The sequence below is a fragment of the Azolla caroliniana genome, unplaced genomic scaffold (genome assembly GCF_043228905.1).
Source record: "Azolla caroliniana isolate FFs.n. ecotype wild unplaced genomic scaffold, voAzoCaro1.0.p SCAF_14, whole genome shotgun sequence".
Lineage (NCBI taxonomy): Eukaryota > Viridiplantae > Streptophyta > Polypodiopsida > Salviniales > Salviniaceae > Azolla > Azolla caroliniana.
In genome coordinates, this window is record NW_028230449.1 from 19,380,529 (window position 1) to 19,395,232 (window position 14,704).

Sequence of the window (14,704 nt, forward strand, 5' to 3'; positions counted from 1 at the left end):
AAGGTTCATAGGTTGATGTGATGATATCTCGCTTCTAATTACTTTTGACACTGAATTTCTATTGTGTTTAAATGAGAATAAATTGGGATTCAACTAGCTGGTACAAGCCCCTCTCTTTATGTCTAGTCCAGGCATGATTTTTAGCCTTAGTTTGGCATGGCTGAGTAATCCTGAACTCACATAAGTTGCAAGGTTTAACTATTTAACCACATTAAAATTGAATTAGAATTGTCACATAACGATTGCACTCTCAAAGTGCCAACCTCTATTTTAATAGAGTGATGCTTCATGACAAGTAGTTCTTGTTATACCAAAAAGATACATTAGAACAAAAATCACACAACCTTTAACTCTACCTTACCTTATGTTATGTAATATGGACAAATTGTTTGGATAGAAACTATTTTTGCGTTTAAGTATTTTGATGTGACAAATTAGCATGACCATATAGACAATAATGAAAATAATGACACTCATATATGTGCAACTACAACAATGAGGAGCAATTTTGTAATTGTGCATTGACATGATGCACTAGACATCTAAAGTAAAAATTTGCAAAAGTCTAGATTACTATCGAAAATTGGTACTTGACTACTATTCTGCATGTAAAATTTCAAACTACCTAACTCGATCAAAGATCCATAAGAATAGGCTCAATTAGGAATTCAGGACTATTTTGGATTCGTTGTCATATTCTATTGGTACATTGTTTATTTTTTAGAAGTGACTTTTTCAACTATCCCAATATCAAATGATTCCTTGGCCTATGCATAATGTATGTAGTAAGATCGTTACTTCCATTATGATGTTTCAACATCTTTACTGTACAAATCAAGTGTCACTAGAAATTTTCGTGATGATGGAATTGGATCATATTTTAACATGACTTCAAGGACACTTGATTGAAAAGAAGGTTGTGCTCCAAATATCACTCCATTTGATAATGTATGAGTGGCTTGCAAGCAATAAAACTGCATGATTTAGCCACCTCATAATTCTTGCTTTCTTGATACCAAACTTGACTAAGGATTGTAGAGTTTTCCATGACATTGGCATTTCCAAGATAATGGGTAGTACTCTGAAGCAATTGATGGTGAGTTTATATGGATGGGAACAAGCACTGTCCTACAAGGGTTGCAATTGCTGCATCTTTGAGAACAATTTGGTGGAGATGACCCTACTAGGGTTCTTGTCAGTGATACTTGACTGCTTACAATATCATTGCTCACCTTTAGAAATATTATAAATCATAGTAATGTTAGATCTTCATTTCCTATTTAAAGGACACATAGGATCATTATAAATAAGCTGTCTATATCAGGAATACATTACATGACAACTATCCATGAATAATTATGTGCATCTCTTTTCCAATTCATTGTAAATTCCATATAGATGGTAACATTTTGCATATATTATGAATGCCTAAAACAATGGGATAAAAATCCCCTTCGAGATAAAATGCACTACATGCTACAACTACATATTTACTATAATTTTCAATCTCAAACTACGAAGGACCTATGAGTGCTATGTTCATGATTTGTAGACAAAGTTCGAGGGAAATAATGGATTGAGGATGTTAATGAATTTGTGTGAACAAATTATTTTACAAAAGCAAAATCACAATACTTTAACAACATAAGGAAAGAGAGCAAGAGACACTAAAAAATTCCATGAAATGTGAACGAGGCATAAAAAGAGAGATAATTGTAAGTTCTCACTTACCGAATCTTTGGGCAAGGATGTCCAATGTAGAGTTAAAAGATGCCTCCTTTCATTGTGAATTCTTATGGCTGCAAATAATAATCAATTCAACTTTAAGCTCAAAGAGTTAATAACCTAGACTTGCATTATAGGGGGGGGGGGGGGGGGGGAGAGATCTTACCAAGAGAGGATTGAAGTTGTGTGATCTCAAAAATGATGAGGAACCAAAATATAACATAATTTGAGAAGTGGGTCGATGATGTTCTGCAGCTGAGTGGAGGGGTTTGTGGACTAAAGAATGAATTATAGCATTTAGAGTGGAGTAACATTGAGAGAGAGAGGGAGAGAGGAGAGAGGAGAGGAATTGGATGAATTGTAGAAGAAGATGATATTGGAAGATGAATATATGTATATTGCCAATTGCAAGGGGGTAGGAGACAAAAGGTTTTTTGAGATTTGACCTCTTGGTGAGTTAATAAATGAAGGTTGGCATTTTTATGTACAAATCTTGTAGAAAGACTAAGACAAGCAAGACCAACTTTGTGTCTCTATATACATATATCTTCTTTTTTTAACACTCCAAACATTATATATACCTTCTACAAAAGTCAACATTCAACAAAGCAAAAGCCATTTTCATCTATCCTATATAAGTACCTAGTACTCTAACCTAAGTACACCATTCCAATCCCACCATATAAGGTTCGTATACCCTCCTCCATGTGCATGTCCACATCCATGTCCATGTCCAAGGCTAAATGCTCGCATCACCACCTTCCGACAACGTGTCTCCATGCCATGCCACCCAATTTCCGATTTTAGGGCTACTAAGCTAAACACATATATTAATTTCTAGCTAGAGACAATAATTCTACTTTGTACATACAAATTTTACTTGCATATACTTTTTGCCAACGAACTTGGGAAAAAACAAAGGCATGGTATGCTATTTAAACTCACCTCAGTATAGTTAAAGTATGTCATTGTACCTTAGATTGTTATATGATAGAAAAATGTGTGCCCTATACACATGAGCCTAAACTAGGTCAAGAACGCATCGCATTCATCGGGCAACCTTGGTTCAATATTGTCAAAGGTACATAGTCCTTCGTATATTCCAGAGATCATGTACTTACATATTATATTCTGGTTTTTTACTCTTATCAAATCGATCATCCTCTCTTATGATGTAGGACCCAAGTGTGACAAGGCATGTTACTAGGGAGGTTTGGTGAGGTTATAATTTTTACCTATGTCTCACATGATGCCTAACATGTTCTATTGCCAAGGCAGCATGGGGTAGTGTGTGTTAAGATGCGAGCAAAGGACCTACTTTGACATGTGTCTTTTACTAAGAGGGACTTCAAGGTTCAAAGTTAAAGATATCAATGTTTGACTTAGACCATCAAAGTAGGCAGCATTGTTATGGGTTTTAAACGCTACTTCCATACATGTATGAGGAAAAATAAGGATAGACGAGTGCTTTGAACAAAAATACTTGGAACAAACATGTAGGAGAAGTGTTGATTTTCTACTTGAATAGAGCTTTAGGCCGATGTTGGCATAGTTCCTTGCAAAAGATCCAACAACATAGAGAGATATTACTAAAAACACAACATAATAAAACCTTTCGACGCACAATGTATTGCAATGCAAGCAATGAAAAGATCATCATGGATCTGACAACAATAATCCAAAGGCATTAGAGTAGATTGAATAATAACATTGTGATTATACACACGAGCCACATGCATATCATGATGTCTCCTTAACATTTTTTGTATCAACAAAACAAATATATCGGCACAATAGGTTTGCATTCCTCTTAGTGGAGATCTCTCCATGTTGAACTAGTGTATGTTGGAGATCTTCAGAAATTAGGAAACTGGAATACTAATTTTATTGGAAATTGAGCTTCCACCCTTCCATTAGCCTCTGTGTGTTTGTGTATGTGAGAGAGATAGAGACAGCTCGACAGAGACAACAAGACAAGAGGTGGCAAATAATATATTCCTATGTACATCATGCGCATATCTGTCACTACTTGAACAGATAGTATAACACATGTGCATATCTAACAACATGTGCATTAGACATGCTACTAGGTTAATTAAAACGCAAGAAAGTGGAGTTTGATTATACATGATAAATGGATTTGTCACAACTTGTAAACATCAATACATAGTTAGAGCTATGTTAGATTATACCAATGGATTCTTATATGCATTTGAAACTCATCACATCATTCTTACATAAGCATACAATAATCCTCAACATATTATGATTAGTTATGATTCTTGATAGTGTGATAAGACACATTTGTTAAAGGGAGTGTGTGGCAAGTCGTATTATACAAGGTCGATAAACAAGGGCGTGTTTGAGCCATTATAAAGAGGGGAGAGGGCTGATTTGGTAAAAATCTCAACATGAGAATGCAAATTACTCTTTTCTACTTGTTTGCTTTAGCTCAACTTAATAAATTCTTTCTTTATTTGATTGAAAAGAAGAGTTGGCATAGTCAGTCATCTTTTCCCATAATTTTTTGAATCAAGTCTCGAAAGTTCTTTCACATGGGAATTCAAAGTTTACATATTTTTTTGTTTGTTTCACATTCTGAATTATGTGGATTGATTTATGTATTTTGGAATAATATATCCACTAAAGTAATTTTTTTATTGCTAGTGTATGTTTTGTTTTATTACTAAAGAATAAATTGCATGATTATAGTTATAAAATACTATGTTTCGTTTTATTATTAAACAATAAGTTGCATGATCAAGGTCATAATTTTGTGGGCATGACATGTACCTTTTTAAGATATATTGATGCTTTTTTTATTTGTGTATATTGAGATTGGATTTATTCAAGTGATACAAAACAAAGGTTTGATATGATTCGATAGAATAGCATGTTATAAGAAAATTTTATAGTGACCGAATGAATGTTGTGGATGAGACTTATGTGATAACATGGTTTATGGATGATATTACAGTGTAAAAAGTTCCCCTCGTTGACAATTGGTGGTTGTTTCAAGACAATGTGAACATATCTCCTAGTTTCTTACCCTAGGGACAAAGTTCCTAAAGATTGGAAAACCGTAACATATCGCATTATCATGTCAACATTTACAGCAAACATGCAAAGATCATTCAAACGTAAGGGAGCATAATTTGACAAAATGTTTTATTCATGACATGTGTGTGTGTGGGGGGGGGGGGGGGGGGGGGGGGGGGAGATTTTGTGCAATGGCATCCTCCACAAGAAAGGGGATGTGCCAATTCATTACAAATGTAGGTTTTGGCAACATCAAGTTTGTTGAGATGGGAAGGTAAACAAGAACTAAACCTTCAAAAATATTGGATGGTTACATAACCCTCGTGTAAAGAATCGGATATGATTCTTGTGTAGTGGAAGAGATGTGTGTTATGTGTAAGAGAAAAAAGATGAGAGAAGAGAAACACGAGATAGATAAGCTAGAGATGAAATACTCAAGAAGAAGGTGTATATTCACAAGGAGAATACCAAATACAAAATGTAGCATTACAAGGAGTCATAACCAACTTAGTATGAAGTAGGAGAAGGGTGCTTTATATAAGGTTACCCTCTCTCTTCATTAACACTACAACAACTACTCTCTCTTAGGGAATATGAAGACTCATAATCATGGGGAATATGGAACTCATTAGTTATATATGTATGTATGTATATGTATGTCACTGTGTATATATATATACATAGATTGACCCATGCGTAATATACGTGGTATTCGACGTCCGCAATATTCGAGAATATAAATCGGCCCCAAGAATATTATAAAACCATTCGTTTACATATACATGTACACACAAAAATATATGATATATACATACATACATACATACATACATACATATATGATATATACATATACACACATACATCAATAATTAATTAACTCACTAATATAATAATTAATTAATTCACTTAAACATTAATTGATTCACTATACATTAATTAATTTACTAATACATATCTTAATTCATCAAAAAATTAATTAATTCATTGAAAAATATTAGTTAATTAATTAATAATTAATTAATTAGGGCTTCTCCTAAACTTAGCTAAACTTAGGGTTTCCATGAAAGTCTGAGTTTGCAGTAGAGAACAAGATGTAGGATTAGAATAGAGCATGAGAGGGAGTCAAGGACGCGGGCTGAAAAGAAAGAAAACTCTTGAAACTAGGATTATTATAGAAATTAGGGTTTTCAGCCGAAACCCTAATTTCTTAGCCGAGAACAAGATGCAGAGGGAAGCGAGGGCAACACGTAGAGGGAGTAGGGTGAGGCTTCCTCGCTCGTTGCTCACTGTTCATTCACTCGCTCACAGGGAAAAAATAGGTTTTTATTTTTTATTTTTTATTTTTTTATAAAAAATTCCAAAAAAGAAAGAAAACGAACACCAACCTGCCTTGATCATATTGAACCACCGGGTAATGGGCTTACGAAAACCCCATATCTTTATAACCCTTTCTTCCATCCACTTATGTTTATCATTAAACTTGTGATAAGCATCATTTGTTAATATCACAGTCAATTTCCTATTTCCAACAAATGTCAAATCAAGTTCTTGAGATCCCCTCCATCTAAATCAGGATTTGGCTCATAGGATGATAATAATACTTGCTACTTCTCCTAGATAAAGGTATAACCTCTTGGAATATAAAAATGGCAATCTTATTGTTCAAAAGGTCATTAATCTTCTTTGTGACACCAACATAGCCTCCTTGATTGTTACCAAAGCCTTGGGGATGCATGAAACAAAAGAAACATTGCTAGAGGAATGTGTTTCTTTTGTTCGGTGGAATTGGAGCATAATAGGGATCAATTTATTTCATGTTTGATGGTTAGAATGGTTTGGACGTGTATCAATTTAGTGTGGATGTCTTTGACTAGAATAAAACTATCTTCATTCAATTGGGTTTTGGCACATATGAAGAAAAATGGAGTAATACCTCATTTCCAATTTATTTTTGAGTTCTTGAGGTATTGGGGGCTATGGTGTCACGAAATCTCACCCATGAAGAGCACCAACTTTGCAAGGTCACATATAAGCTATTTGACATTTGTGTAGGCTGGGATTGAGTTTGTAGCAATAATAACAGTATTTAGATGCCTAGAAGAGTTCTATATTTTGTTGTAAGTTAGTCATGGTGGTGTTTTTTCTTTCATAATGAAAACCATTATTTAAACGAAGAGAGAGAGAGAGAGAGAGTAATAGTTAGGAATCAGGATTCTACACTCTTCATATGTTAGGAAGTGCTCTTGTTATTTGTAATTTTATTTTATTTTCCAAATAAGAATATACTCCATTAGTTAAAATGACATACAATACAGAACTTTAGTCATTATCTACTTCCATATGGGCTACCTCACTTATTTATCTTACACTCAATAGCCCACATGTTTGTTCTCCATGTTTTTCATGTCATTCACGCCCCTCTATCATCTAATGGGAGGGGGGAACAACCATCTCGGTACTACGTATTGCCACCGTATATCCACTCCAATTTCTGCAGCCGTCGGTGTAGTACACCATCGTTTTCTGAAATTCAACCTCATTAATTCTGAAGCATCATTTGTTCCATCAATCCGCTCATATTGGGCTCTCAATGTAGTTATTAATGTGTGCCATATTAGCTTAATAGATTCAGTTGGAGGCCATTTGTTTGCTGAAAATACCCTGGTACATCTTGTGGTCCAGATGTTCCATATGAAAATGGGTGCAAGCAACATCCATAGATCTCCAACTTTTTGCTTCTGGGCATTACTTGTAGGTGCACTGTTATCAGTGATCAATTGAATAGTTCCATTCTGCCCTCTGTACATTGCTTTGCATGTCCTATCAAATTTTTCCACATCATCATCAAGACAGTTCCAATAAGCATGTCCCCATTTGAGGGTAAATGAGCTAGAGGCATGACATAGCAATCGTAATGCCCTTCTCCATACAATCGTTGCCTCATGACATTCCCATAGACAATGGGAAATGTTTTCTGGTTGTCCACATGCACTACATCTAGGATCTACATTGGGGCCTTTAGCCCATGCCCTACCGGCAAGGCTCTATGCACAATAAGCCATAAGCACATCATTATCTTGCAGTCACCACTATCATGCCATATCATTTTCCAGAATTTAGCTAATCTCCTATCACTAATGCCCTCTTGTATCCAAAATTTACAAGCTGCAATATCTTTGTGTTCTTGTTTTAGTATAATTTGCCTCCTGATTTTCCTGTTGTACTTGAAAATTTGAACCAACTTGGCACCATCAATTTGTCCTTGAGTTCTCCAGAAATACATCGTTGGGTCCCATGATAGCTGATTTGAATGCCCTTCTATCGGCCAACACACTGTCGTTGGTTTGAGCTCACTCAGCTTGGGGTCAACTATCATATCATTTCCATTTTTTGTAGGCAACCAAATCGGCCTTTCAGTTTGATAGGTTGGTTGCTCACATATCACCATTCTATGCTCTATTTTGTAGTAGCATGCATCATTAGATCCTGCTTTCATTCCCTTAATTCCAATTAGATAATTTTCAGCATCGATAAGTCCCGTCCATTCAATTTCAGAGGGACTTATGGCTTCATCTTCCAAGATTTGCTCGTTGCATGCAATGGCATATGTAATCCTCATTAACATGCATTTACCCTTGTTTATCCTCCATATTCTAGCCTTTTGAGTGCCCACATCATTACATAGAAATCTCTTCCAATCTGCCAATGTATTCCCTTGGGCAATGATTAAATTGGCCCATTTGAAGCCTGCTTTTTGTCCTATCATCAACCCATCCACATCTCTAATTAGTGGGTTCCAAACAATAGGCATGTACATTCAGGCATATGCATCATTGCTCCACCTACAAACGATTCCCTTTCTTATTCCTTGCCATGCCTTCATAATTCCAACAACACATATACTCTGTGTACATCCCCGGTATTTGGGTCGCACTTCAGGCACAAACCCCCAAAAAGCGTTACTTGGCCAACTTCCACCTTGTTTTGGCAACCACATCTTCCATCTGCGTCGCTAGAGAATTTTCCAAGGTGCCTCAGGTGGTTGCAAGCTCCTGACCACCAATTTGCCTAGCAATGCCTTCGTTTGCACCACAGGATCTATTGGCCCCACCCCACCTTCACTTTTATCTTTTATGAGTGTGGTCCATGCAACCTTTGCACGAGCATGTTTTCCCTCAATGCCCCCTATAAGAAATTTTTTATCAACCTTTTTATCACTTTCATCGACTTGGGTGCGATTATCCAACATGCTACAGTATGCCATATTGTGGCCATTAGCACCTGATTTGCAATCACAATCTTGGCTGCAAAGGATAGTTTTCTTGTATTCCACCATATTAGCTTCACTTTTATTTTGTCCACAAGTAGATTGCAGTGTTCTGAGCGATCAATGTACAACCCAATTTTGAAACCCAAGTATCTAGTAGCTTCTCCTCTCCTCAACCATTTGAAATTAGAGTCTGGAGCCCAATTTACCACATGCTTATTGCTAATCCAAATGCCCACTAATTTATTCCAGTTTATTTTAGCACCTGATCCCCTACAAAACTCATTTATTGCACTTTGCAGTCTGTCCAAGTTGTTTGCATCCCCCTTAACGTAGGTTGTTGTATCATCAGCATATTCTGTATCAAGCATCATTCCTACATCCTCAGGTAAGGGAAGGCCTTGTATTTGCCAATATCTATCACCAATCTAATAATGCAAAGCTTCTACTGCAATAATGAATAGGTACGGGGCCAATGGGCATCCTTGGCGTACTGATCGTGTCATCCGAAAGCTCTTCCCCAAGCTTCCAACCATTAAAACTTGGCTGGAAGCATCCCTGTAAAAGGTAGCCAATCCAAGGATCCATTGTTGCTTGAAGCCTAGGGCATCATCACTGCTTCTAGGAATTCCCATGAGATCCTATCATAGTAACATTACTGCTAGGTCCACTCCTTGCTCCTCCGCCCATGCTGAATACTCCCAGAAAGTTATCACATTGTCAACAATGCTCCAGTTTTTCATGAAGCTAGTTCGCGTAGTATGTATTATGTCCCCTATGACCATTTTCAATTGACTACTTACAACTTTAGCCATGATCTTGTAGGCATTAGTGAGAATCGTCAATTGTCACCAATTATCAAGCATTGTTAGATCTTTTCCATCATTGGGAATTAAATAGATCATTCCTCTACACATTGTTGGAGGTATTAAACCTTCTGCCATAATGTATTGCATCCCTTCCAACATGTCATCCTTAATTAGATCCCAGTATTTGATGTAAAAATATATAGGGAGTTCATCAATACCTACACAACTTTGTTTGTTCATATCTGAAATTGCATCCCACAATTCCTGCATACATATAGGGGTATTTAGACGGTCCATCATCTGAGCAGTAACTCTCTTCGGTATCTTGTTTATTATATTTCTAAAGGCATCCTACTCAATATGTTCCTCCTTGCATACATTCAGTAGTTGCATATAATGGCCCGTAGCCATTTCAAGCATTTCCTCCTCGCACGTGGTCATTGTGCCATTTGTCATTTTCAAACATGAAGGTTGAGTCCTAGAGCCTTTACATTTTACAGCTTCAAAAAACCCTTTTGTAACACGGTCTCCTACCCTCATCCAACTTGCTGCTTTACTTCGATAGGCATTAGTAGTCCTTAGTTTTTGCTACATATCCAGTTTGCATTTTGCCTCCTCTAGTCCGACCTCAATCCATACATTATTCGGGTATTGTTCTCTTAGTCGATGCATAGAAGTGAGTATCCATTGCATTCTCTGTAGTTTCTCCTTCATCTCTTTTCTAATTTCAAATGCTTTCTTCAGAAAGAAACATGCACATTCCTCAATTTTCCTAGCCAGCCTATGAGCGGGATCATGATACATCCATTTGACCTTAGACCATAGTCTTCTTATGTCTTATGTCTTAGTCCATTTATTGTCCATAACCAACTCCTTGCTCACCTTCACATTATGTGGATTGCATCGAATGTTTTCTTTTATATGCAACAGGACTGGTGCATGGTCTGAGAACATCGTTCCCGGACAAATTATGCATTTGCCTTTCATATCGATGAGCCAAGGTCCAAATACCATATGTCTGGCTTGGACATTGTCCTCCCATGCACGCTTCCTCCTACTCTAGAGTATATAAGAGATTTTTCTTTTTGCATCTGAAAGTTAGGTGCGTTCCAACAATCTATCACATTATATGCTAAACAAAACTTATCGCATGCATCTTTTTCTGCCCCTTGCACCGTGCCAGTTTCATTTCCGCTTCTATCTTCTTGTTGCTCCACTATATTAAAATCTCCTCCAATGATCCTCAAATCTACATCCGGTTTCTTGTCCACTAGTTGCAACCAGAATTTCTTTCTTTCGGCAACTAAATTTGGGGCATATATGTTCAGTATGCCCAAGTGCCCATATATGTGTTTTATCCTTATATAGACATCACGACCCTTTATTAAACACCCTTTGCCTGTGAATGTTGCATTATAATTAGCTTTCATTGCTATGAGTACTCCCCCATGAATCTATTTGTACCCCGTAGTTGTCAACCATGTATTGGTCCAACTCCCAGGGCAAATGTTTCCAATTTTGTTGATCTTATCCCCATCTAGATGGTGCTCTTGCACCATGATAACATCAGGCACAATTGCCTCAGTGCATCGTTGAATTTCAGCAGCTAATACATTCTTCCTCACGTGGAATTGGCCGCCACTAATTCCTTGTATATTCCATGTTAGCAAGCTAAGATTCATTTCAAAATATACCATGCCTCTTTAGTGGCCCAGCCAAATCATTTTCAGCTTCCACTAGGTTCGCTAAGATCATATCTTGGAGATTATCCTCTTCTAGTGTCACCATTTCAAGGTGGTATACCATGAATTCCATGATCATTTGAGGAAGCTTCCTAAATTTCACATTTATATAGAACATGCCTTGCTCATTCACCTTGCCTGAGCTCCATATCAAGGTGTCTTTCCATTGTCTTTTCATTTTCACACGTATTGCAGTACCATATGTTGAATCTACATGAGCACCCATTTGTTGTTCCAACCATCCAAGAGCTTCTTCTCTGTTGTGGGGCTCCTTACTTCCCGCGATCAGCATATAGGACAGTCCACCGATCTTACCTTCGTCCTCACAATTACTATAGATATTGACTCTACACATGTTGTCCTTCTTCATCTCAGCTCCACATATTTCCTTGAACCACTTTTTGCCTGTCAGTTTCAATCTGATTTGTTGCCCGGTATTCGATAGGGGGGTCACTTTGTATTGAGGATTCCATTTCACTCTTGAACATTTACGCATACCTTTGTTTTTCTCCATTCCATTTTCTTCCTCTTTTCTAGCACGCATATGCCTTTTCATTTTTTCTATCCCCTTAACATGTTGGGTTGTCACCAGTGACTTATCTTGATCTTTCAAGGGGCTTACATCCTTTCCAATTCTTATTTCTCCTACCTCATCCATACATTCCTAATGCATATGTTCAGTCTCCAACACTAACAAGTTGTCTTCCTGTTGGAATGTTTATGTGTCATTAATAGCATTCACAAAGTTGCTCTCCGAATTTGCCTTTGATCTTGCTTCCTTGTCATTAGCTATGTTTTCATTGTCCTCTAAGGTTAAGAGTTCATATTTGTTGCTAAGTGGAAGCCATTCTTGTCCGAGCATAATTTTTTGTTTTCCTTTATTGTTCATATACTTCGATCCATCTTCATTCATCCGCATTGCATGGTTTATTCTCATATTTTTCTGTTGTGTCAGACTTGTTGGGCTTTTCCATCCATGCTTCCCATTTCTATGATGCATAGTCTCCTTACCTCTAGGACATTCTCGAGCCATATGCCCCATTTGTCTACATACAAAGCATTGCCCTGGGAGTCCGACATATTCCACTGGTTGTACATGATCAGGCATTAGTTTGCTTCTTAGCACCATTGATTGTGGTAAGGCCTTTACATCAAAGACAATTAATTCCATCCTTGGCGTTTCACTTACTCTCTCTGCAAATGTTTTTTCCAAGCATTGCCCTCCCAGAATTTTACCAATGGCTAGGAGAAAGGACTCTCATTGCTTAGGTAAACCAGGGAAAAAGGTTGTTATTACTGCCGGATTTCCTACACAAGCATTTGCTTGTCACATGTCAAAGTCTACATCCCATTTGAATACATATGCTCTTGCATTGTGCCATGTCAACGGGTTGATCTCGATAATTTTGCAAATATTCGTTTCAGGCATCACAGTAACATGGTAAAACCCCTTTCCCATAAATGTGATGTCCTTCATTCTACCAAGGTTTTCTTGCAAGCAACTTTGCAACCAATCCCGCAACAACGGGCGATTCGGTCGACCACCCACCACTTTCACCACAAATGATTCCCGTCTAAGTCTTATTATTTCACTCTCCATGATGCATTCTTCTGGGGAGAGAACGAAGGCTCCCATAGCTTGCATTGAGCTATCACTTAGCCTATGCATCCCATCTATCCCCTATTCCAGATCATCATCATAAGCATTAGAATTTCGATCCTCACATACCTGCGTCCCCTTGTTGGCAAGAGGGTTTCATGTTGTTGTTCGTGTAGCCTCAGATGCTTCCGAGACGTTGTTTAATGCCCCCTCTATTGTTGTCACTCCTCTCATCCCCGCCATCCCTGTCCACCGTTGCTTCTCCTCTGCTCATGTCAGTATCTAGCACCTAATTTCTGCTCCCCGCCATCCCTGTCCACCGTTCCTTCTCCTCTGCTCATGTCAGTATCTAGCACCTAATTTCTGCTCGTCTGCTCATGGATGACCCTTGCTATTACACTTCAGGAGAGCACGTATTCTTCTCTGTTATTTGTAATTCTTTACAAAAAGAGTCACTTGTAACTTCTCGGTTATTATATTGGCGTGGAAAAGAGAGATTGTGCTCTTAGTATAATTGATTTTTTTGTTTGGGTGTTAACGAGGTGGGAGATATAATTGATGCTCGAACTCAAAGATATAAACAAAAAACAATTGTGGGTTGATTGGTGTTTATGGGAACATATGTTGTTTTTACAAGTGACTACTAATCTCTTATATAATTGCTCCCTTGAGTCCCGTCAGTGGCTATCACTAAGGCTAAACAAGAATGGAATGTACATACATTTGATTATAGATTGTGACAAATTTCAAAATGTAGTTGGAATTCCAAATTGCCACTTGTAATGAAGATCTTCATTTGGAGGGTTTTGATTGGGGGTTTGCCTTTGGATTAACTCTAAGGCGACGTGGACTAGTACAAACAATTGTTTCTTTCACATTTTTCAAATGGAGGATAGTACTCATTGTTTTATACTATCTCTGATTGCAAGCCAGATTTGGATTACATTTCCTCAAATTTGGCAAGTTTGTCACATTGTTATTTGACGCCAAGACACTAGGTGTTTACAATTCACAGTGGACACACGTCAACCCAAAATCATAGATGGAGATTCTTCTCTTATTTCTAACGTATTCGGGATTGTGTCATAATTGAGATGTCCACAATGCTTTTGTATTTGATGGCAAGCATGGAGTGATAACCCCCTCTTAATATATCATCATTGCTTTCACGAAGTGCACTATATTCAAAGCATGTAAAATCCTCTACCAGTGATGTGTGAATAACGGATACACATATGAGCTCAACCGTTTAGGTGCTCTCTTTGGTGTGACACTCAAAGTCATCACCCCCTCTAATATATCATCTTAGCTTTCATGAAGTGCACTATATGCAAAGCATGTAAATTCCTCTACTAGCGATGTGTGAATAAGGCATACACATATGAGCTCAACCATCTTATCTAAGCAGGCTCGGCCCTTGCTTTTCGGGTATAGAAGGCTTATTATAGAATGCCTATATGCTTTCCAAATCAAGTTAGGGTGATGGGAAAGTGGGAATGCTAACTTATGACCATACTCA

At 37.5% G+C, this 14,704-nt stretch overlaps 1 protein-coding gene across 2 annotated transcripts; it reads right to left on the reverse strand.

Annotated features, from left to right (window-relative positions):
• Positions 1–448: 448 nt before the first annotated feature.
• LOC147855771 (uncharacterized) lies at positions 449–2,197 on the reverse strand. 2 transcript variants are annotated; one of them, XM_087330422.1, is made up of 3 exons: positions 1,892–2,181; positions 1,732–1,799; positions 449–1,232 (listed from the first exon to the last, which is right to left on the reverse strand). In XM_087330422.1, exons 1-3 carry the CDS (start codon positions 2,037–2,039, stop codon positions 1,026–1,028), a joined length of 423 nt encoding a protein of 140 aa, XP_087186548.1. In that variant the 5' UTR covers positions 2,040–2,181; the 3' UTR covers positions 449–1,025. The 2 variants fall into 2 exon arrangements, with proteins under 2 accessions (XP_087186548.1, XP_087186549.1); XM_087330423.1 differs by having other exon boundaries at positions 1,080–1,209; positions 1,892–2,197.
• Between the last annotated feature and the right edge of the window lie 12,507 nt (positions 2,198–14,704).

Excerpts from the sequence above, each read along its gene's own strand:
- LOC147855771 (XM_087330422.1), bottom strand. The coding sequence starts at position 2,039 with ATGTTACTCCACTCTAAATGCTATAATTCATTCTTTAGTCCACAAACC. Across the intron at positions 1,800-1,891 it reads ACAACTTCAATCCTCTCTTG|CCATAAGAATTCACAATGAA; the intron begins GTAAGATCTCTC and ends TATTATTTGCAG. Across the intron at positions 1,233-1,731 it reads CATCCTTGCCCAAAGATTCG|GTGAGCAATGATATTGTAAG; the intron begins GTAAGTGAGAAC and ends ATATTTCTAAAG.